The 25,150-nt window shown below is 39.4% G+C and overlaps 1 protein-coding gene across 9 annotated transcripts in view; it reads right to left on the bottom strand.

Moving 5' to 3' along the window:
* Positions 1-19,833, bottom strand: part of shank3b (SH3 and multiple ankyrin repeat domains 3b) — a 38,594-nt gene extending 18,761 nt beyond the window's left edge. For 6 of the 9 annotated variants that reach the window (XM_037760644.1, XM_037760648.1, XM_037760647.1 and 3 more), the window contains exons 1-6: positions 19,685-19,833; positions 12,686-13,098; positions 2,471-2,642; positions 2,076-2,279; positions 744-815; positions 355-463 (exon numbers count right to left, since the gene is read on the bottom strand). In XM_037760644.1, the coding sequence (XP_037616572.1) occupies positions 355-463; positions 744-815; positions 2,076-2,279; positions 2,471-2,638 (553 nt within the window). In that variant the 5' untranslated portion in view covers positions 2,639-2,642; positions 12,686-13,098; positions 19,685-19,833. Of the gene's footprint in view, positions 1-354; positions 464-743; positions 816-2,075; positions 2,280-2,470; positions 2,643-12,685; positions 13,099-14,956; positions 15,353-19,684 lie in introns of those variants that run through there. The other 3 variants (XM_037760649.1, XM_037760645.1, XM_037760651.1) reach the window with 3 other exon arrangements.
* Between the last annotated feature and the right edge of the window lie 5,317 nt (positions 19,834-25,150).

Here is a 25,150-nt window from a genome sequence, read left to right as displayed (position 1 = left end):
AGAGCTGGTGGACAGATTCTCAATCTAAAACACAACAGATAACAGATGTAGCACAGAAAACCACCAACCTTCCTTCTAATATTTATTTCTATAAGTGTGTTTAATAAACAAGAAACAGCATTGAAATTAGGACATTTTGAAGTTGCTGTAAAGTGTATTTTTTAAGTTTTAATGGCGCTATGCTGGCAGTTTCCTCTTGCTGCCAGTCTTTGTACTAAGCTAGGCTAAAACGTGTTTGACATATTGCTGGATAAGATGACAAACGAGGATTTCCCAAACCATGAGACTTTTTAATCTGTAATAATTTAAACATAATAAGTGTTAGATGGTACTACTGTGTGTATTAGTACTCACCCCCGGTGTCTGAGTCATGGAAGTTGGGGTCCAGGCCCTTTTCCAACCATTTGGAAACCTTCTCCACATTCTTCTGGTGGACATGTTCCATAAAGCGCTTCAGGTTTGCCTAAAGAAAAATCTAAATTACGCATTTATCTGACAAAAAAAACAGCACAAACTCTGCTACATAATCTCTGAAGTCAGTGCAGATAGAATGAAGTTTTGAGAAATTATATTATTATGGATATTGGGAGTACATATACATGATTATAAGGCATCTTTAAAAGATTTATATTGTCTAGACCTTCTTAAAACATAACATTTGTGCTTATAGCTACACTTAAAGTGATTCATCAAACTCATTTGATGCATATGTATGTGGATAGATGACATCATCAGACCAGTACCTTGGTATGCAGCTTGGCCAGCTGCTTATCGTCCACGTAGCTCTGGGTGTAAACTCTCCTCTTATAACGAAACTGTAAAAAAGGGAGGTGAAAGGTCACTGCTAGTTTTTACGAACACAAAAGATGCTCACACAAAGATACCAGTTGTATGTCACATTAAATCCCATTAAAAGAGCCAAACAAACAGTGTGTTTATCTGATATCTCATCATCCTCTGTGCTATAGAGCTCCATTAAAACACATCAGTGAGCCTCACTGTGTCACCGGGTGACATCTTCCTTCATCACCATGAACTCACAATAGGATTTAGTGGATTTCTGTGTTTGGTGGACCTCGGGGGATGCTCCCCCGGAATAACACAAAGCTAAATGCATCAATCTGGTGGTGAGATCTATGTAGAACTTGATGTTCTAGTAAACAATTTAATCGTAAAGACAAAGTCACACCCACAAAGCATCATGGTAAACAAAACAGGGTCTATGCTTCAAAACGGGTCGGCTGAGTTGCCGACATCGCCGCAGACGTCGCAGGAGCCCCGTCCCTCCCCGCAGGGAGAGAGGGCACAGCGAGTATTAGGTCTGCATTCACACCAGATCAGGCGTTGCGACGATTCGCTGCAGGGTTGCGCGGCTACGACGGAGTATTAGGACCACATTTAGGAAAAAAAAAAATATGAGATTTAGGGAATAAAGTCGTAGTATTATGGGAATAAAGTTGTACAAAATGTATCTTAAAGGGAGATTTGTCAAGTATTTAATACTATTATCAACATGGGAGTGGGCAAATATGCTGCTTTATGCAAATGTATGTTTATATTTGTTTTTTCCTTGCCTAAATTTAGTTTTGGAGTGTTATTTAAGTGTGGAGCGTTATTTATCCTCCTTTGCTCCTTTGTGTTATTATCGCATTAACTTTGACAGCACTAATTAAAAAAAATGTTGGTTCATTATGAAATTGTGGGAGGTCGCTGCAGTCTTGGTAATTCATGGGAAACACTGCGTGCACTGTAGTTTATTTGAACTCAATCCCACTAATACATCATCCTGCTGCCACTAATACTCACTAGAGCACCACAGGAGGATTAATCCGCCGCTGAAAATAGTCCCCAACAAATGCACCAGTTCCTCCTGTTCGTTTGATAAAAACTACAGTGATCAGCTGTTTGAGGAAATTACTGATGAAACTATATATTTGTGTTTTTTACGTAGGAACCAATGGAGTTGGAGCTGAGAGACACAGACAGGAAGTGAGAAAGTGTTGAGAGACAGATTGTTGTTTTTGGTCTTTTCATGGGATTTGTTGATCTTTTAAATATATATAAACCTACTGTACCTCCAGGTATGGGATGGGCGTGATGGGAGGGAGAGGATACTCCTTCAGCAGCCGCTCCTCGTCCAGAAACTTTCCGGCTCGGCCGTTGAACGCCGGCTGGAAGAGACCATAGTTCAAAACATCCGACAGAGACTGAGTCAACGTCACCAGAACCCTCTGCTTACTGGTCCAAACTGGTAACTCTGGGTCCAACCGCAAACACTTCTGAGAGAGCCAGAGACAGAGGGACAGACAGACAGACAGAAAAAGAGACAGACAGACAGACAGACACACAGGTTTGTCCTGCTGATTCATTCATATAGTTTATATAACCTCTACCTGAGGCTATATATATACTGTATATATATAGACTATATATATATACTGCATATATAATGTATGTATGTGTGTGTTACCGTCTGCTGCAGGTCTGGGATGCCAATGCGGACGACAATGCTGTTTCCAGGGGGCGTGTCATCCGCGTCGTCGTCCCTGGCAACAGCAGAGCCTGTCGGGTTGCCGTTAGTAACCGCCTGTTGCCGCGGGCGATCATGTTTGGTGTCAGCAGCCGGACTCAGAGGCATGTGGCTGAAACACACACACACGCACACACGGCGCTTTGATTACAGTCTGCAGCAGCGGTGACAGATCACAGTAACATAAATAATAATTAAAGACTTTATTTCGTTACACAAACGTTCATCATCATGTGGGAATAGTATTCAGGAGGTTTTAATTAGCCTCTGCTGCTTGTTAGCATCAGAGCTAATGTTCACTAGCAAGTTAAACACATGAAGAAGAGGTGTGAACGGAGCTGTAGTCAAAGAAATACTCGAAGATATATTTCAAAAACACAAAAAGTAAAAGTTCGAGAAACTGATTAAACACCGTTTGAGCTGCAATCGTTTGCATGTCCGGCTAACAAGCTTACGGGAGCATATCTATGCTTCCCCAGCTTAATATCCTCTTAATATGACACATTAACGAGACCTTTAAAAGGGTTTTATGTTCTCAGCAATGTATGTTTCTATAGGTCAAATGTTGCTCCCTTCAAAGCCACCAGACTCCATTGACAAAAACAGTAATTTAACCTTAGGGAACACAGGAGTTGCTGGTCTACTGCTGCCTCGATCGGTAAGTTTGTTTGTGTTATTGTGAGAGTTTCGTGAATCTGAATTAACCCTTTAAAAACACCAAAGTCACACAATAACACAAACAAACTAACTGATCAAAGCAGCGGTAGATCAAAAACTCCTGTGTTCTGTGAGGTAAAATTACTGTTTTTGTGAATGGAGTCTGGTGGCTTTGAAGAGAGCATAGATAACGGCCTTAGTTCCCCATCAGAAAAGGCTGTCTGATATTAAGTTCTACAAAGTAGCAAAAAAATATATCTTTTTAAATAGTTTTATATGCAGACTTTTGTATAAATTACCGAGGAAGTGTGTTATTATGATTCTAGTTATACATGAGCATACATTGCGCTCCCCTAAGGGGGGTTCGGACCCCGGGTTGGGAACCACTTATTTATAGCACTTACTTTGAGCCCATTAACATAACAGCTACTACTGTTTATTAAGATTAAAAACAAACTTTGGTCTACAACAGTTACATCTATTGAATACAGAGGTATCCTCGCATTTTAATAACATTATCAGCTGGATGTGATTAGTACTTTGTGTCAGAGGGACATTAGCATGAATCTGACAGCCTCCCACAGACTCTTCTCACCGCAGACATTTTGCATTTTCAAAGGTGTCAGTAATAACAGCAATAATGGCTGCTTTCCATTCAGGTGTTCAACTAAACGCAACACGGCCGGGATAATGTAATTAATGACATTTGTCATGTTCCTGCTCTGGCAAGTCACAAAGACGTCTCTGTGTTATTTCTGTGTGATTGTGGGACGACTCTGATCTGACCTCCACCTCCTCCAGTACTACTAATAATAATAATAAAGGCCGCAGGATGTTACATCACATCCTGTTTTTCGTCCTGAGCACACAGTTTCACTTAACACAGAGAAGAGTCAGATTGTTCTGGAGAAACACCAGTTTTACGGCACGTTTAGGGACTGTATGAAACGTATTAATTCAAATTCAGAACAACTTTATTAATCCCCCAAAGGGCAATTAGTTACGAGCAGCTTGTACACAGAGAAACACAGAAACATACCACGACATACAAACAAATAAATATACCAAGGAGCCAAAATGTGGAATAAATAAATAGATAAATAGATGCAGAGGGGATGAATGATTTTCAATGGCGGTTTCAAACATAGCGACGCCCAGATGGCAACAGAGTGAATTCACTTGACCCGAAGAAGTCAAAATGTTTGCTGCTTTCCGAAGGATTTGTTGGTTGTGTAAAATAACGCGTTGACGCAAATTTGTTTTAACGCCACTAATTTCTTTAACGCATTAACGCAATGGGCTCAGTTTTAAAGCTAGAGTGAAGATACTTGTATCATATGAAATATATTTAATATGTGTATGATTAAATAAATATTTAATCACGATTAATCGCATGATTGTCCATAGTTAATCACGATTAATAGCAAATTAATCGCATATATTTTATCTGTTCAAAATGTACCTTAAAGGGAGATTTGTCAAGTATGTAATACTTTAATACTTGTTATTATAAACATATTGATTATAGCTGTTTTAACAATAAAGGTGGTGGAGAGGTGGGTGTAAAGTCAGATATAAAGTTGAGTCCCATCCCGACAACCTCCACTGCTGCTGATGCTATCTAATAATCGACATTATGTTTTTAATTATCGTGTGTATTAATCCTGACTGGTGCTAATTAACACTTGATCACCATTGATGCCTGTAGAGCCGAGCTGAAGTCAGAACTTAATGGCTGCCTCCATCATTACAGCTGAAGATGAAAGAGACAGACAGAGAGGGAGGAAGAGGAGGTGGAGGAGGAGGAGGAGGAGGATGAGTTGTGAGTTGTCATAGAAACTGGAATAGCAGGGAATCCTGTGCTAACCTCGCACTGTCACTCTGTGCATGTGTGTGTGTGTGTGTGTGTGTGTGTGTGTGTGTGTGTGTGTGTTAAAAAAAGCCCCCTGATCTACATGCTCGCTGTTGCTATGGCAACGCAGTTGAACAATTTTCGCAGTTCCCGTTTAAAACTACCATCCTACCTGCTGACTCTGTCTCTGTCTTTCCTTTTTTCATGATGAGGGGACTCTGTGGTTAAAAAGAAATAAAGAAGCCATGATCGGGTGGATTGATTGATTGGTTCCAATATCAGATCAATGTTTAACTGATTAGAGGCTTTCAGACTCGGTTCAGATGTGGAGGGCGTCTCACACCTTCAGAGAGGGATTTGTCTGCAGAGCTGAGCTGCACGGATCCACTAAAGGACCATACTCCTGTTTGTTTTTGCATGTTTTAGCATCTTTAACTATAAATCCTGTGTTTTTTTAGTACACGCCTCCTAAAAGATATCTTCATATGAAACCAGCTTAGAAAAGCCACTATGATTCAGCGTCCCAGGAGAGGTTGTTCCTCTTAGAGAAGCTAATTACAAGATCACAACCTTTATAATGTTATTAGCTCGCAGCAGGTCTCCTAAACCTCCCAGTTACATTTTTATGGTTACGATACGTCATACAGCACTTCAGACTAGAGAAACTCAGGTTTATACTTCGTGGCGTCCTTTTCTGGACTGTAAGCTTTAAATCTCCTCTGATGTAATTTGCAGACCTACATTATTTTTGGACACCCCACATCAGTTAATCTTTTCATACTGAATTGTTAAACAACTTGAATCCCCACGCTCTTTTTTGTGTCTTTGTTTTTAATCCTCTGTCAATTATTTCTTCAGTTTTTGTCCTTTTTCGCTCTTTTGTTTGTCAAATACAATAAATTTATTTACATTGTACTAAAATTGAAAACCAAAAAACTAGGGCTGTCAAAGTTAACGAGATAATAATGCATTAATAACGACTTAAATAGTTCACTATAATAGTGTGAGAGCAAACCGTTGCAGTGAAAATGTAGTTTTTTGAAGATTCTGCTTCAGTCCATATTTGTTGGCGTTTAGCCTTTCAGCTAAACGCCAACAAATATGGACTGAAGCAGAATCTTTCTTTAGATAAAAACAAGTTGACTTTTGGCTTTGCAACGCTCTGGAGTTGTTGGAAATAATTAGATCACAAGAGTAGGAACCAATCCTACGCAGCCACCACTAGAATCTAATTCTACTTATAGTAAAACTAGGGCTGTCAATCAATTAAAATATAGAATCGTGATTAATCACATAACTGTCCATAGTTAATCAAGATTAATTGCAAATGAATCACACATTTTGTATCTGTTCATATTGAACCTTAAAGGGAGATTTGTCAAGTATTTAATACTCTTATCAACAAGGGAGTGGACAAATATGCTGCTTTATGCAATATATTTATTTTTTTTAAATTAAAGAAAGTTTATCTTTTAAAATAAACTTTCTTTAATGAATAGAACTCGTCAGTTTCATACACATAAATGAAGAGATGATATCTCGATGGAGCGCCAAGCGAATGCAGATACTTCATTTAGCCTACTATAATAGTGTTAGAGCCGAATAGATTTAGTTTAGTGTGGTTATATAAATGTAATTTATGGTGTTAGATTGCTGCTAAACCGCCCCATTAATACAGGTGCAGGCCTTCCTTTGTGTGCGGCGAGCGGGAGAGTTTTTGACCACAACGAAAATGTTGATTTTGAAAGGCTAAACACCCACTCATTAAATTCGATGCATCACTTTCTTCAAATTGAGGATTTGCATTTTTTTTTAGGGTAATGTACTCAGCTTTTCTTAGATATAAGTAGGGGGGGCTTCGAGGAAAAAAGGTTGGGAACCACTTCAGCAGAACTCCACAACATCTGGAAACACACTGTGGTGGAAAATCAGTGGAGTTCCTGCTTGGATCCATTTACTTCACTGACTTTTGTAAATGTGTTTCTCTGATGTTTCAAGTGAGCTTTGAGCTGCGAGAATTTGATCGTTTTTTTGCAAATTAATATAGCTGCCGAGCGGTCGCCTCTCAAGTCTCAGATGTCTGAGCGCCCTTGAAGACACCGGCGGAGCGAGTTTTGAAAACAGCTCCCTGCTCTCAGCAGAATTAACCCTCCAAAATTTAACACACACAATAAAAGTCAACATCCCAAACACGTTTTAAGTCCCAGTAAGTTGATTTTCACAGCTCGCTGAAATGAAGCGAGCGTGATGAAGCAGAGCTGGCAGGACGGCGAGAGAAGCAGCTCGCCGACATGAATCACTTCCTTTCATTTACTACAGTAAAAGCCCGGTAATTGCAGCGACATTTAGCGCTAACATCTCACCCTGCGGAGGAATCCTCGGCACACGACGGCAACATGTTTGAAATGTCAGAGGAGCAGACCTAAAGACTCATTCATCCCTTTTCCTTCACCACTCACTGCTATTCAGGGTCACAACGGGCTGCACAGTATCCCAGCATGCACTGGGGGGAGGTCATGGACAAGTCAGCTACAAACAGTCATGTCAACACCTTTGAGACAGTGTTTCTAGAATAACGAGGCTCCTACTGTATTTATTACAATTTGAGTCACACGCTGTCTCATTAAAGCTTAACTCCCAATTTATGTTCAATTTCAATTACTATTTATTAAATAATTGATTAATTGACAGTGGTAAAAAAGAAGTGAAAGAAGACAAAACATATACTAAAGAATTATATATTTTTCCTAATTTATCTCTTATCTTTGTGGAAAATCTGGATGTTTTTACGCCTTCAGGCCTCTAAAAAGTCTTCAAATTAAACTAAATTCACCTTTTGTTGGAGCTATTCACAACTTATGAATTAATTAATGAAACCTTGATTGCCGCTTTGTACAAAGAGCATAAAAGAATATCAAAAGAAAATCAACAACCATAAATGTTTTAGTTAAATAAATTGGCAATTGAGTGTATGTTTCTATAACGTATAACTTCTGTTTAAAATATGTCCTTTATATTGTTATCTTTAGTATAAAAATGTTAATCTTGGGTCGCCATCATGGTTAAAATCACAAAATGCAACATCTTCAGCTGATGATTCTCTCTGTTTCATCTCCTATAATGTTTCTACTGGTCAACAGCATCTAATACAGACTTAAAATGCCCAAAACAACAATAAAAACCCCTGGTGTACCCTACTGTTTTACATTCTGCCGTACTAACGGTGTATTCTGTCCCTGTTGGACGACTTGTACAGAAGATTACGTTTTTATCAGATGATGTTCTGTACCAGAAAACACGTCGTCTCTTTATCACCACAGTTCACTACGTTTGTTCTCAGCGCATTGATCAACTCCTGTTTTGACAGAACAGTAAATACGGAGCCCAAACAACAGATTAGCAGCTTATGTAATATTACTAAACTCTATCTGTGCTTATTGAAATAATACCAGAGCCGGTATGAAATGACTCATCTCTGTCCACTTCCTGCCTCGGGGCTGTTTGATTCTTTCTCTCCACTTCAGAAAACACTTCAGATCGACCAATCAGAGGCTCTGAATCACCTTCCTGCCATTTAAATCTCTGAAACAAACCCTTTCCTGCTCCGAGGGGGAAGATGACCAACTCCACAGGTCAACATCCTGATAGAAACTCATGATAACGTTTTCTCTGGTATTTCATGAATCTGACAAGCAGCTTCATCCCCCCTGAAACCTCCGTCTGAGTCGCTTTAACCACTGAAAAAGTGACCGAGCTCTTTTGAACGACCCTGGAGCTCTTTTTAGAAAAGGAAACACACAGAAATGGAAAAACGTTTTTCAGGTTTCACGCATCAGTGCCCGGAATAAAAGCTCATTAAATGCGCTTGATGGATTAACCTTCTCTATGAAGGTAAAGACAAAAGGCGAGCCAACTCTCTGACAGCTGTTCAAATATAAATCTGTGACACACACACGGTTGTGAAAGAGCTCAATTACGCAGGAGTTTCTAAATGATGAATCCCATCCTTTACAGCAAAAAATAATGGAGAACCTAACCTCCCACAGGCTGTATGATTTCATTAATCTTAGACGTTGAATTAGCTCACACTAAATGTTTTAATCGACCTTTCTGCACGGCCAAAACAGTGTGTTTGGTGAGATCGACAAGACGTGATGTGGTCATCACACAAAACCCCCAATCGAGCTTTATTCAGACGAAACTGCTGCATCTCTAAATAATGTCGACAAAAAGTAAAATACCAGCGTTATTTTGTCAAATTATACTTTGAACTGAAAGCAAGAAAAAGAAGAATGTAAAGCCACAGATGGCTAAATATGGACATCCAGACCAGTATCCTAAGATTTATGTCCATATTGGACGATTCAGGCCAAAGTTCAAATGCCTAAATTGTGGTTTTATTAACAGTAACCACAATCTATCCATAACCTTAACCTCAATGTGTTAGTGACAAAACTACAACAGCGTATTAGAGTCATTGTACGTAAAAAGAAAATAATACGGAGCCGGGGCAGGGGGGTAATATTCAGAGAAAAACTCTGATATTGAAAAATCTGATATTCTCTGAGATTAAAGTGGCAAATTTACAGGGAAAAATCTCACAAATGTACAAGAAAAAAACTTGAATTTTGTCTGAGATTATTAAGTAATAAATTTAGCTGCCATCTGAATTTTGTTTCTCCTAAACAAAGATTGTATGTAAGAAGTGGACGTAGTCGCCGTGGCGTCACCCATTGGTTTGTGGACTACAATTGTGAAGCCTTGAGTAAGGCATTTTCACTGTTGCCCTTCTTGGTTTTTTGCAACCAGAAGCGAAAGAAGACTTCAGGCTTAAAGCACGTCAGCAACAGAGCCAAGGGAGGGGGGTAATATTCCGATAAAAAACTTGAGAAAAAGAAATCGAATATTCTCTTAAAGTGGCAAATTTACAAGAAGAAAATTGAATTTTCTCTGAGATTATAAAGTCATAAATTTGCAAGAAAAAAACTCAGAAATTCTGAGAGTAAAGTCACAAATTTAGCTGCCGTCTGAATTTCGTTTCTCCTAAACAAAGACTATATGTAAGAGGTGGACGTAGTCGCCGTGGCGTCACCCATCGGTTTTGAAGCCTCGAGTTCGTAAAAGGTTAATGTTGTAAGACGAAAACACAGACAACTCCCAGACCGGACAACGCCGTGGTAGCGACCTGTCAATCACAAGGTAGCCACGCCCTAAAGCATCCCCTGCTTTATGGTCTATTTGACTCTAAATGGGACCATAATTTATTAAATGGACATCATGCTGTATTGAAGAATACTTGAAACAATGTTTACTGAGGTAATAAACCAAGTGAGAAGTAGGCTCATTTTCTCATAGACTTCTATACAATCAGACTTCTTTTAGCAACCAGAGGAGTCGCCCCCTGCTGGCTGTTAGAGAGAATGCAAGTTTAAAGCACTTCAGCATTGGATTCACTTCTCAGACGCGGAGGTTGAACACTGGTTGCACTGGGGGCCCGGACCCCAGGTTGGGAACTATTGCCTTAACCATTCGCCCACCAGGACGCCCCACTACCCTCCATCCCTTCATCTTTATGTTTCCTTCCTTCTCTCCTTCCTTTTTTCCTTCTCTTTCCTGCAGTTCAGACTCTTTCTGACAATCCTACTTTCACACCTCAGTGAGCAGAACATTTCTTCGCCATATTTCTGTGATGGAAAATGCACCGTCTCTAGTTATCTTTGTGCTGGCTGTTGTAAATGTGAATGGGTCCTTCAGGTAATACTCAGTGGGAGCAGAAGCAGCTTTTGTGTTGAGCAGTTGCTTTCCTCCATTGTTCTCTGCAGAGCGCTCAGTTATGTAACGGCTCCTCAGGTCCGTCCTCAGGTTTCCTTCAGCACCGCCACCGATCCGATCCAGGATGTTCAGGTCCGATTTTGGCTCCACATCATTGTCTTGCGGAGAGGTGAAATTCTTGTTCGACTCGAGCAGCGTGAGGCTTCATCCTGAAATAACTTGGGGTCACCATTTTGATCATTTCCCGTTTTTGTCCCGAGCAGAGCCGCTGTCCTCCCACACAGCCTGAACAATACAGCAGCTACGATCATCTGGAAATAAGACTCGGATTCAAAGGGCTTCGCTTTGTTTGCCCACACGGCTCTGAGAAACCGACTCCTAATGGGAAGTTGTTTCAGCTTTAAATCAGTCTTTCTTTGATATCAATAATTCAGATTTAACTGGTTAAAATTCAAAAATCGCACATTTACTCATCAAAAATTGAATTTGCAACTGGATTTCTTGAAGTGCAGTTTGAATGTGGATATAAAAGCTAGTAAGTGGAAATTGAGTTTTTTAATTTCGCTGTATAAAAGTAGATTTTTTTGGTCTAACTTTTGGTATAAAAGATGAAAAGATGCAGAAGATGTCCTGCCACTCATCCTCTTGCATAATTCAGAAAGACTGAATGTTCCTTTATAGTGAGAAGAGAGTCTGCGTTACCAGCTGACAATGATCACAGTCTGGCTGTTCGAACACTCGACGTGATCAGGAATAAAAATCAGCTTTCACAGACACAAAAAGTGTCCTCACTGAGCCGGAGGAAGAAGAAAGGAAAAGTGAGAGATGGGTAGTTTGAAGATGGGAAATAAGCATGCTGAGTTTTTAATGTTTTAGTGGGGTATTACCAGCTTTAACTCTACTTCCATCTCGTGACAACAAGACCGGCCGAAATTTACTGTGATGGCACCTCACTTGTAACCAGTTGGTCTGAGAAGTGAAGCCAATGCTGAAGAGCCTTAAACCTGCATTCTTTCTAATAGCCAGCAGGGGGCGACTCCTCTGGTTGCTAAAAGAAGTCTGATTGTATAGAAGTCTATGAGAAAATGATCTTACTTCTCACTTGATTTATTACCTCAGTAAACATTGTAAACATGAGTTTATGGTCTCTCGTGACACGAGAGGGTGGAGCTAAGTACAAACGATGTTGTCGTGAACACTATTCAACTGTTGGAAACTGCAACGTAAATGCATCCGAATAAATATGCTACGCTCAGAGCTAGTGACATAGAATAAAAAATTGAAAAGACCGCTTATGGCGTGATAGAGGGGAGGTGGATAGGTCCAACAAACACAGGACTTTCAACCAGGAGTTTTTTTTGTAAGCTACGTTATTGATGTTTGTGACGTGTTTTTCGTACTAATGTTACGTTGTTTCGATACATATTTTTCTTAGTTTACAAACTTATTTTGTGAAGAACGTAAACAATGTTAATAACTTACATCATCGTACTGACGAGTTAAACATCAGAGCTGTTGATGATCTGCGGTGGACGTGGTGTTGTCGGGCCTTAAGACCTCCTCATGAATGTGGATGTTTGTTCCCAACATTGATAACGTATAGCAGGATGTTTGAACCAATCAGGACCGAGACTTTTGACTTGTCGACATCCAGAAGTTAAGAAACAAAACTGGAAATGGAGCAAACCAAAAAATGGTTTCTAACGGGCTCTAGGTTGACGCGTTCTTAGTCTTCATGGTCTAAAACGTCTGATTTTACAGTCACCATCATCCTGTTGCATCCTATTTAAACTGACTGGTTCTAGGACTGACTGGTTCCAGATCCAAACCAGTTTAGTTCCAACACTTCCAGTAATAAAGATAAGTGCACTCACCTATCGTCAGCAGTCCCATCAAACTTTTCCAATGGCCTTTACTGATTTCTACTGGTCTCTTCTGGTCTCTTCTGGTCTGTCCTGGCGTGGTCTGATCCGCTCTACAGAGTCAGACTGGCTTACTGCTCCGGTACTGGTTCTGGCTTCTGGTTCTGGTCCAGCTTGAGGTGCCAGGTTCTGTCTCTGGTTGGGGTTTTGATTGGGATTGTTGTAATCCTGCGAGTATAACGAGTACTTTCTGCAGCAAGTAGTTCCCGAAGCTGTTGTAGTTCCTCTTGTAGGATGAGCAGTAGATGAAGTACTTCTACAGTAAACGGTGAAGTGGTTTCTGTAGTATAACTGTGTAGTAATCCTGCAGCAGAGTGAGAGGTCTCAGAGTTTCAGATGGTATTCTGGGAGCTGCCCTGCCCATCCTGTAGAAAGGGAGGAAAAGAGGGAGGAAGAGCAAGAGGAAGATAGGGAGGAGGAGGAGGTGGGTGGGAGGTAAAAGGGGAGACCAGGATACGAAGGAGAGGGAGGAGGAGGAGGAGGGGGTAAAAAAAACATGTCAGAAGAAGAGCGGAGGGTGTTCGGAGACGACGGAGGGAGTCGTCTTGCAGTTTAAACCAGAATTGGGTCAGACACAGTTGCATTTCGTGGAGGCCATTTCAGGTTCAGTCAGTTACACAATATGAAGCGGTTGTATCTGTTAGCATGGCAACAAGGCCGATGGAAAGAGACCTACACCTGCTTTCTAACTGATAGTATTATGTAAAGTTCTAAATATTGATCCTGAGAGGAGTACAAAACACAGAAAACTAATGGCGAGTGCAGCAGATTAGGATTTACTGTTAGCTTCGGTTAGCAGTTAGCATTCAAATCACTGTTATGTCTGGAAACAGACACACAAAGATACATTAACTCCATGAAAACATGGATTGTGTGTTTGGCTTCGCTGAAAGAACATAAGAGATTACAGAGAGAGTCGGAGCTTTAAGGCCTTTTACACACAGAAGGCGTGATGGATAAAATGCCAAATACTCTCCTAAGAATTTTTCTTATCAAAACTATTCATAGTTGCAACACTTTTTCAGTAACAGATTGAATAGATTTGCATAGGCTGAGGACCAACTACCGGGATCCTATTGACCCAGAGCATCTTTAAATATGTCTGAGATAAATTGTTGGTGAGCCTAAACTACTACTACTGTTTACTGTAAAACTTTTTTATTTATTCTTTTTTTTTCATTTTCCGTCCCGTCTTTTTATTTCTAGCATTTCTTGTTTGGAATTAGTATTATTTTCTTTCTTTTAGATATTTTTTTTAAATATTTATGTCGGTTTGTAAATTGTAATATAGCTGACTTTAATTTCAATGTGTGGTGATTTCCTTTGACAAGCCCTCAGGGTTTTTGTTCAACCAACCTGTACATTTATTTATGTTATGGTATATCTCTTTTGTTTTAATTTATAATATACACAAATAAAGAACTAAACTACTGTAAGCTATTTTATTAAGTTTCCTTTTAGCGGAGGGAATTTGCCTCTGATAAACAGTGTATACGTCTAGGGCTTTTATTGTGAAAGGCTGGAAGAGGATCTGGTCTGCGTTGCCTTTGTCAAGGTTGAAAGGAGTAATAAAGTTTGCCGTTGTGGTTCGGACTACGGAGCCTCTGTGATGTTGCACACTATAGTGTACGCAAAGAACGTATATTGCTAAGAAGTGAAAGTCGATAGTTCGTTCAATGTCAAAATCAACGCTCCCAGCAGCAGAGCTACGCTTCCGCCATTTTGGACTGAACGCAACTACCAGACGCCAATAAAACGTCCACCTACAAAGTGCCGTACAAAAGTAAAACTAAATTATTTCTATTTTATTGTCATATTCTACAGAAATGTCCTGTGTTGAACAATAAAATATGGTAAGCATTTTCAGTCCAAAATGGAGGCAGCGGCTGTTGTCAAAAAAGGTTGCGGAGTTGCGTCTCTGTGCTTCTTTGGTGTACGTATTGAATACGTATTCCTGTTAGCAGAGCGCTGTTAGCTTCCTGTTTAGTCAGCCCAGTAGCATACTGGTAGCCAGCTGGTAGCCTGCTAATAGCTAACAGCATGCTAGCCAGCTGGTGTGTGTGTGTGTGTGTGTGTGTGTGTGTGTGTGTGGGGGGTGGGTGGGGAGGGTCTGTGGAAACTAGGATGTTTCCATGGCGACGCAGAGAGCAGGAGGACATGATGGACACAAAGAAAACAATACAAAAAACTTGACAAAGATTAGAAGTACTTCCTGTGACTCACACTTCCTGTTTCCCTGTCTGGGTTGCCAAGGAAACGGAAGTTTGGCAGGAAAAAGCCGAGAAGCTGGACAGCACTGATAAAAAACACACACACACACACACACACACACACACACACACACACACACACACGCACACACACACTTTTATACTTTACATACACTACTTTTACTTTCTACCTGTACGCCACTAAATCTCAGAGGTAAATATTGTACTTTTTACTCTACATTTTATTTGAGGAACTCAAATTAATTCAAAGACTTTTACTATTAATTAACTGCACTATTTTACCTTTAGACTAATTTTCGTTTTTCTTGCGTAATCTTTTCTTTTCTTTCTTTTTTATACATATTCAATATTATTTAATATTTTCTAGCACTTTCTTATGGAGGACCGAACCTGACAAAAAAAATTATTAAATATTAATAAATAAATAGTCATTAAATGTAGCAAAATAATATTTAAAAAAAATAATTTAATATAATAAAATGTGACAATTCTGTTTTGATTTGCTTCATTATTTATTTATCTTTGTATTAATTCCAGTATTTCTTTACTCTTTTGTTTAATTTTGTCTTTTACTTATTTATGTATTTATCTTTATTAATTTTTAAATGTATTAATTTTTGCGTTTATTCATTGCGATTTATTGTTGACTTTTTTTTTTTATTTCTAAATGTATGTATTTATTTTGTATTTATTTCTACCTGATTTTCCCTTTGCATTTCACCCCTTATTTATTTCCCCAAACCTATTTATTTCTGTATTCTTTTCTTTTTACATTTCTTTATGCATTTCTACCTCATTATGCAAATAAGGGTTAATAATGACTTGCAATATTTCATTTTGTTTTTAGTTGCGTGATCTTTTTCTTATTTTATACATATTTAATGAGCGTTGTTGGAGGGAGCCTGAGACTGCTCCTACGTAATTGAACTTAATTGGTGAATATTAAATCTCGAGTTGTTCTCCGGCTCTTTCTATGATGCAGTGAAGTTGAGGAATCGTGTGACTGCATTATCAAACATCATGTATTCACACTGAATGTGAACCATCTGATCCTGATGAACACGGTCCAGGTGTGAAAGCACATCTGAAGCCGTCCAGTTGTGGTCAGATCACAGAGAAGCATTTCATTGTGAGGTGTGAACACGATGTCTGTGTGTCCTGAAACTGTAGCTCCGTTGGCCATTACCATGGTAACCAATGGCAGGAGCTGATAACACACACTGCATTATCATGTCACACACTCACACACACTTTATCTTGTCAAGTTTCTCACATCGGTTGGAACCTAAAAACTAAAAACCGAGGCGGATCTATTCAGTTTCTTTCTCCTGGCATTAGAACAAGAACTGAAGCCCAGTCAGCGCCACCTAGGGGCTCAAATAATCATTACTGACAACATTTAAGCTGGACAACAACAGCGGCGTCCACACATGAGTCACATTTCGGTTTCGCCATAGCACCGCGGGCCGTGTACCAGAACAACGTATCCTCATACAACGGTTCTTATTATATCTTACAAAAGGTTATTCCTTTGTGTTTTGAGTCTTTGTGTCACCTGATGAATGTCAGTCCAATATTCTCTCTCTATTAGCTGTTTTGTATGGAATAATATATAAATGCATATTCGCTATATTTAGTGACATATTTATTAATAAATGACTCGATAAATAAATAAATATTTCATTAAATATAGCAAAAATAATGTAGCCAGTAATTAATTATAAGGGGTAATAGTGAAGGGAAAATCATGCATAAATAAATAAAAAATAAATGCATAAATACATAAATTAATACATATATTTAAAGATAAATAAAAAATGACTAAAAAATAAATGCAAAAATAAATGACTAAAAAATAAATGCAAACAATAAATAGAAAATAAAAATAAATGCAAACATAAATAAAAAATATAAATAAATGCATTTGTGCTAAATTTTATGAGATATTTATTCAAACATTACTCGATAAATAAATAAATGTCATTAAATATATTAAAAATAAATGTAGCCATTAAGTAATTGATAAAATCTGACATAAATTGATAGTTGTTTTAATTTGCTTCTTTATTTATCATTGTATTAATTTCCATATTTATTTGCTCTTCTGTTTAATTTTTCCTTTTATTTATTTATGTATTTATTTTTATAATAATTTTAATTTATTTATTTATTTTATCATTTATTTTATTTATTTACTTATTTATTTATCGAGTCATTCATTTATTTTTGATTTTGGCAGGTTCTGTACTTCACAGTTTTTTATCTTTACCAACTCCTGAGGGAAATATCTGTCTCTATGTTCACCAGTTAGTCTCTAACTGGGTCTGTCTGCTGTTTGCCACTGAGCAGGTCGTGAACAGTCGGGTTTTATTACGGCTTTACCTCTGAAATCGACGCTATGAGAGCACCGAGAGTGAACCAGAACAGTAAAGTTGATAAATATGAAGCTGCATAAAGCCGAGAGGAGCTGCAGATTCAGCTGATCGCTCTCTGTTGATTCAGCCAGCGATGCAGTTTAACCTCTGACCATCGACGCACGCATGCAGTCCCAGAGCTGGGCTTAACACGTTGCCATGACAACCCGGTGATGTTAAAGAGTGTGAGCGCTGCAGAAGAAGAAGAAGAAGAAGAAGAAGAAGAAGAAGAAGAAGAAGAAGAAGAAGAAAAAGAAGAAGATCCACTTCCTGTTTGAAGTGTTTGAGGCAGATCATCCCTTTAGATAGACGGTCTGAGACTACGGCCTACACACTGCTGAGATTACATAACACACACACACACACACACACACACACACACACACACACACACACACACACACACACTGAGGACGGTAAAGTGATGATGAAGGAAACAGGAAATAAAAAGACGACCCTCAGAGAGAGAGAGACGGGAGGAAAGGAGGGATGGAAAAGCAATGAGAGAAAGAGAGCACAGCAGGAAAAAGAGAGGAGAGGAAGAGGAAGAGAGACGCAAAGGAGGGAAGGAATTTAAAAGGAGATGAAGGAGGAAATAAATAAAAGATGGGAGGTAAAGGAAAGAGGGATGAAAGGAAGGAAAGGAGGCATGGAAAGTGGAAAAAAAGAACAGGAAGAGAGGAAGAGGATAAAAGAGAAAAGAAACAAGTGGAGATAGAAGAAGAGGAGAGGAAGGAAAACGAAAGAAGGATAGAGTAGACTAGGAGAGTAAAGGAAGGGAAGCATAGGAGATAGGAGAAAGTGGAGAGGATGGAAGTAGGCCATGTAAGGTCAGAAGGCAAACAAGGAAATGAGGGATGAGGGAAGGAGATGACGGGAAAAAGAAAGGAAAGGAGGCAAAGAAGCAAATGAGGGTTGACGGAAGGAGTTGATGGGACAGAGGGAGAAAACAAAAAAGACGAGATGAAGGAAAGGACAGAAGAAATTAAAGGAAAGGAAAGGAAGAGAGAAGAGGAGGTAAGGAAATGAGGAAAGGAGATAAAGAAAGGATAGGCGAGATGAATGTAGGGAGAGGAGGAAGAGGAATAGCGAAGGAAAATAGGCAAGGAAAAGAGGGAAGGAATGCAGATATGAGAGAAGGGAAGGAAAAGGACAGAGGAGGCAAGGCAAGGAAGGAAATAAGGGATGAGGGAAGGACATGACATGAAGAGGAAAGGAAAGGAAGAGAGGAGAGGAGAGGAGGCAAGGAAAGGAGGCAGACAAGGAAAGAGGGAAGGAATCCAGATAGTGGAGAAGGAAAGGAAAGGAAGAGAGGAATAGAGGCAAGGAAATGAGGAAAGGAGATAAAGGATATAAGAGATGACTGGAGGGAGAGGAGGGAATGAAATGAAGAGAGGAGGCAAGGAAGGAAATGTGGGAAGAGGGAAGAAGATGATGGGAGGAGGAAAGGAATGGACGAAAGGAGGCAAGGAAGCAAATGAGGGAAGGAGATGACAGGACAGAAGATGAAGGAAAGGACAGAAGAAAAGAGGGAAGGAATGCAGATGGGAGAGAAAGAAAGGAAAGGAAGAGAGGAGAGGAGGAAAGAAAAGAAGGCAAACGAGGACAGTAGGAAAGGAAATGAGGAAACGAGATAAAGAAAGGAAAGTAAAGATGACTGGAGGCAGAGGAGGAAAAGGAAGAACGGAGGAAAGTAGGCAAGGAAAAGAGGAAAGGAATGAAGATTGGAGAGAAGGAAAGGGAAGAAAGGAAAGAAGCACGGCAAGGAAGGAAATAAGGGATGAGGGAAGGAGATGACAGGAAGAGGAAAGGAAAGGAGGCAAGGGAGCAAGTGAGGGATGAGGAAATGAGATGACGGGACAGACGGAGAAAACGAAAAACGACGAGATGAAGGAAAGGACAGAAGAAATGAATGAGGAAGAACGAGTCGAGCGAGGACAGGAGAGAGGGAAGGAATGCAGATAGAAGGAAAGGAAAGGAAGGGAGGAGAGGAGGCAAGGAAATGAAGAGAGGAAATAAGGACACGAAAGGAGGAGATGAAAGGATGACGACAGGTAAAAAAAGGTGAAGTGTAAAGAAAAATCAGTCACGACTTTTAAAGTTACAGACCGGCAGCAAGTGACACACACATACACAAACACACACACATTAAACACACATTAAACACACACTCACACACACATACCGACACAACATGAGCCAAACACACACAAATACCGACACAACATGAGCCAAACACACACACACACATGCATCAAATCACACACACACATTAAACACACACAGCGCTGCAGAGAGAGACTCACCCAGAAGATCACCGACTCGTTCTCCATGATGATGAACTGAAAAGAAAAGGAAGGACTGATGAAGAGGAGGAGAGAGGAAGAGGAGAGAGATGATGGATGATGGAAAGAAGAAGAAGAAAAAGAAGAAGAAGAAGAAGAAGAGGAAGAAGAGGAAGAAGAAGAGGAGGAGGAGGTGTATCTGGAGACGGAAAGAGAGAGAGAAGAAGATGAAGAGGAGGGAGAGAGAGAGGGAGAGGCAGGATGAGTGGAAGGCTGGTCGGTTCAGCCCACACACTGATAGCATGACACACACTCTGAGCATACGAGTGTGTGTGTGTGTGTGTGTGTGTGTGTGTGTGCGTGCACGTGTGAGTGTGCACGTTGTCTCCCACTCTAATGCGTGGGTTAAAAACACACCTCTCTCTCTCTCTCTCTCGCTCTCTAGAGCGAGCGAGAGAGGAAGAGAGAGGGTGAGCAGCGTGGGCGTGGAGGAGCGGCCCCGTCGCCATGGCAACGATGCAATAGCAAAAAAAATCAGCATCCTCATCATCATCATCACTGGCCAATGATGACGAGCCCTGGTGCATGATGATGATGATGATGATGGGGAGATTAGCACCGAACGTTTTACATGTAAAGACATGTTTTTAAAATATATATATATTTATATAAAAGTGGGGATCGACCAATCAGAGCGCCACGTGGCAGCAGGAGTCACATGACCTCCCCGCTAGGAGATGAAGAGGGTGTTTTCCACATGTGAAGTCCCTCACTGAGAGCTCTATACAGCTGCTCCACTCACAGCACTGCTTCTATGTTATACACACCAGTATACACACCAGTATACGCACCAGTATACGCACTAGTATACGCACCAGTATACAGACCAGTATACGCACTAGTATACGCACCAGTATACGCACCAGTATACAGACCAGTATACGCACCAGTAAACACACCAGTATACATGCTAATAACTGACTGATGGTTCAGCTTTAAAAGAGCCATAAAAAGACACTTTTAGACACCAAACACTTAATTATGTAAACATTAACCGGATCTCAAGGGAAGGCATATAAATAGCACGACATTAGAAAGATATTTCGCGGATAATTTTTACGTCACCCAACTACTGTAATGTCTGTAGTTATGTTGAGGCAACAAAACTACGATAAAAAAAAACTACGGCTAAAAAAATACGGTAACGTCTTCAGTTATGTTTAGGAAACAAAACTACGGTAACGTCCGCAGTTATGTTCAGGCAACAAAACTACGATAAAAAAAAAACTACGGCTAAAAAAATACGGTAACGTCTTCAGTTATGTTTAGGAAACAAAACTACGGTAACGTCCGCAGTCATGTTCAGGCAACAAAAATACAAAAATAAAGCTACGGTAACGTCTGCAGTTATGTTTAGGCAACAAAACTACGAAAACAAAACTACAGTAACGTCCGAAGTTATGTTTAGGCAACAAAACTACGTTAACATCCGCAGTTATGTTTAGGCAACAAAACTACGTTAACATCCGCAGTTATGTTCAGGCAACAAAACTATGGTAACATCCGCAGTTATGTTTAGGCAACAAAACTACAGAAACAAACCTACGAAAACAAAACTACGGTAACGTCCGCAGTTATATTTAGGCAACAAAACTACGGAAACAAAACTACAGTAATGTCCGCAGTTATGTTTAGGCAACAGAACTACGGTAATGTCCGCAGTTATGTTTAGGCAACAAAACTGCGGGGAAAAAAATACGGTAATGTCCGCAGTTATGTTTAGGCAACAAAACTACAGAAACAAAACTACGGAAACAAAACTACGGTAACGTCCGCAGTTTTGTTTAGGCAACATAACTACGGTAACGTCCACAGGTATGTTTAGGCAACAAAACTTTGGTTACGTCTGCAGTCATGTTTAGGCAACACAACCATTTAGATGGGAAAAACATCATGGTTGGGCTTAAAATAATAATAATGAAAGTCCTGTGTTTGTTTGACGCATCCACCTGAGCGTAGCATATTCGGACGGATGCGTTTACACTGCAGTCAGTACAGATTACATGGCGTACAAATGACACGGCAAAAGCAAGAACAGCGTAGTTATTGCGGCTATATAGCTGTTATTGCGCTCTCTTCAAAGCCTCCAGACTCCATTCACAAAAACAGTAATTTTACCTCTCAGAAAACGGGAGTATACATTCAACCCCACTTCAAAAAATCTGAACTAAACCTTTCAGTTATTTCCAAACTTAGCATAGCTAACATCAACTCAGCTAGAGCTAGCATTCATATTATTCATAACCTTATTGATTAGCTTACTGTGCTAAACTACGTCACTGCTTTTTGCTAACAGCTGAGTGGGCGTTTCCATTTGAAAAACCCCACAAAAGAACGTAAATGGACTCTCCCTTTAAGAGCTGTAGTTACTTTTTGCATGTAGTGGATTAGAAGCATGAAGTGGCATAACAAGAAAGTAAAGTACAAGTACTTAAAATGTGTACTTAAATACAGTACTTTGTTACATTCCACCACTGGAAGATAGATACCACTTTCACGTGCAGTACATATGAAGCTAAAGCCAGGAGACAGCGAAGCTTAGCTTAGCATAAAGACTGAAAGCAGAGGGAAACTGCTAGCCTGGCTCTGTCCAAATGATAAATCCTCCATCAGCTCCTCTGAAGCTCTGAAGTAACATTTTGAACGCAGGACTTTTACTTGTATTTTGATGAAAACACTCAGGGACCAATGACTAGGACTTAAAAAGGAGGACGTTTTATTTATTTATTGATGCCGACCTATCAAGCTTTAATTTGATGAAAGCGGTAAGTATAAGCAGTCTTGAATCTGAGATTACGAACCGATAAAACAAACTGTCATCTGATAATTAGTGATTCTGAAGCTTGTGTTGAAGTCTCGATCACAACAAACTGTTTGTCAGTTATTTATGTGGCTTGAAAAGTTCAGCCGGATGTCACCGCTGTTTGTTTGAACTGTCACTACATCTGTATATATGAAGCAAACAATGGTGATCATACTTGATGGATGAGTCATCAGCAGTAAATAAACTTCTAATCTCTGGCTTCCCTCCTCTAAAGATCTGCTGGCGACGACGCCAACTGTAACTGAAAGAAAATGACCCAAATCTGTTTATTTCTGAATGAACTGAGACAACAGAGAGACCAGATGGAGCCTGAATGTTATCAATGGATAGAAAAAGCCGACTGGCTGCTCAAACTCAGGCACAGTGACAAAAGAAAAAGGCTCAAAGACACTTACAGAGAGGGTAAACTTTAAACCAACAACGCTAATAAAACCACATTTTTAAAGGATTAAAGGATTTAATACTATATCTACTTCCAGTGTTCAACCTCCGGTCCTGAGAAGTGAAGCAAATGATGAAGTGCTTTAAAACTTCATTCTTTCTAACAGCCAACAGGGGGCGACTCCTCTGGTTGCAGAAAGACGTCTGATTGTATAGAAGTCTATGAGAAAATGAGCCTACTTCTCACTTGATTTATTACCTCAGTAAACATTGTAAACATGAGTTTATGGTTTTAATCGCTAGTTTCAAGTTTTCTTCAATACAGCATGATGTTCATTTAGTAAATTATGGTCCCATTTAGAGTCAAATAGACCATAAAGCAGGGGATGCTTTAATGTGTGGCTACGGCCAAAAACCAAGATGGCGACAAACAAAAACTATGATGGTGACGGCCAAAAAACAAATATGGCAACAGCCAAAAACCAAGATGACGACGGCCAACAACCAAGATGACGACGGCCAAAAACCAAGATGGCGATGACCCAAAAACCAAGATGGTAACGGCCCACAAAAAAAAAGGTGCCAATGGACAAAAAACCAAGATGGCGACGGACAAAACCCAAGAGGGCAACGACAAAAAAACAAGATGGTGATGGACAAGATGGTGATGGACAAGATGGCGACGGACAAAATCCAAGATGACGACAGCCAAAAACCAAGTTGGCGACGACCAAATACCAAGATGGCAAACTTGAGGCTTCAAAACCATAGTCCACAAACCAATGGGTGACGTCACAGTGACTAAGTCCACTTCTTGTATACAGTTTATGTACATTCTTTTAATTCTTTTTCAAAAACGACCACAACAACCATAAAGACGAGTCTAATCTATCAATACTCATATTCAATCTTCATATGTAACTTTATGTTGTACTAGCAGCTGATCAGATTATGAACTGTCAATGAAACAAATACTGATACAATTTTTATATTTTTGGCATTGTGTATATTTTGGATTTCAATTTATTTATATATTTGCACTATTTCCTACTTTGTACTGCAACTGCTGCACAACAATTTCCCTCTGAGATAAATAAAGTTTTACTTTATGATACAAACAGTCTGAAATCAGCTGTTTTAGTGTCTGTTGTAGAGTTACAGCGATCTCTGCTGGACTGAAGGAGCCTCTACTAAATCTGGGTCTAAATCTGGTAACCAAACCTTCACCAGCTGATCTCTAACCAACAAAAATAAATAAATAAAAAAACAGAACACTGAACTCTACAAGCTGCAGGTAAAATGGGTTTTTTTTTATAATTATGTATAATATATTATTTGTAATTATTATTTTTATTGGAAAAGAAATAAAATGTGCTTTATAAGAGACAGACGCAGCAGCAGATTAAATCAAACCTGATTCCTCTTTTCTAACACAATGTTTAATTTCCTAGATCTCTCATCTGTTTTATTATTATTGCTTTTAACTTATATTATTGTTGGGTATATTATAATTTTTATGATTTTGCAGTTCTGAAATGTTAAGCACTTTATTTGAAAACTGCTGTATAAATCAAGTTTATTATTATTAATTTTTTTATGATTTTTCAGCACTGTTGGATCTGTATTTTGGGATTTACATTTTAATTTCAGGCTGAACGCCCGACTAATGACTGACTGGCTAGTTATCATAGCAACCACCCACCTGCGGGAGATTAAAACCCTGTTTAACATGTGTATCTGAGGTGTGTTCAGGTGACAGAGTATTAATGTGAGGCTGTTACAAAACCAAAGGAACAAACTCCGTAACCCCAAACCACCAGCAATTTCACTATCTGTTATATATATTTGATCATGATTTTTATTATCTAAAGCATGTTTGAAAGCACTGTATACATTTGATTTATAATTATTATAATTACATATTGTCCCTGAAATCCAGAGCTGATCATTTTACTGATTTTTATAGAATATCAAAAGTGACAAAACCCTTAGAAAATAAATATATGATTGAATGAATTAGTACAGCTTTCTTACTTTATTCATTAAATCACAAAATCACAATATCAAATCCAGTTTTCCGTTACAGCAGCAATGTCTATGGGGAGAACCAGAACCAGGATTGAGCGGGGTCGACTGTCAGACCCTGCTGCGGTATAATGAGAGGTTTTCTAAAGGGAGTCTGGCAGCTGCAGATCTTTACGACACGAGGCAATGGTGCTCAT

Source organism: Sebastes umbrosus, chromosome 23 (assembly GCF_015220745.1).
Source record: "Sebastes umbrosus isolate fSebUmb1 chromosome 23, fSebUmb1.pri, whole genome shotgun sequence".
NCBI lineage: Eukaryota > Metazoa > Chordata > Actinopteri > Perciformes > Sebastidae > Sebastes > Sebastes umbrosus.
The sequence above is the reverse complement of the archived record's forward strand: the minus strand, read 5'-3'. Positions and strand labels throughout refer to the sequence as shown.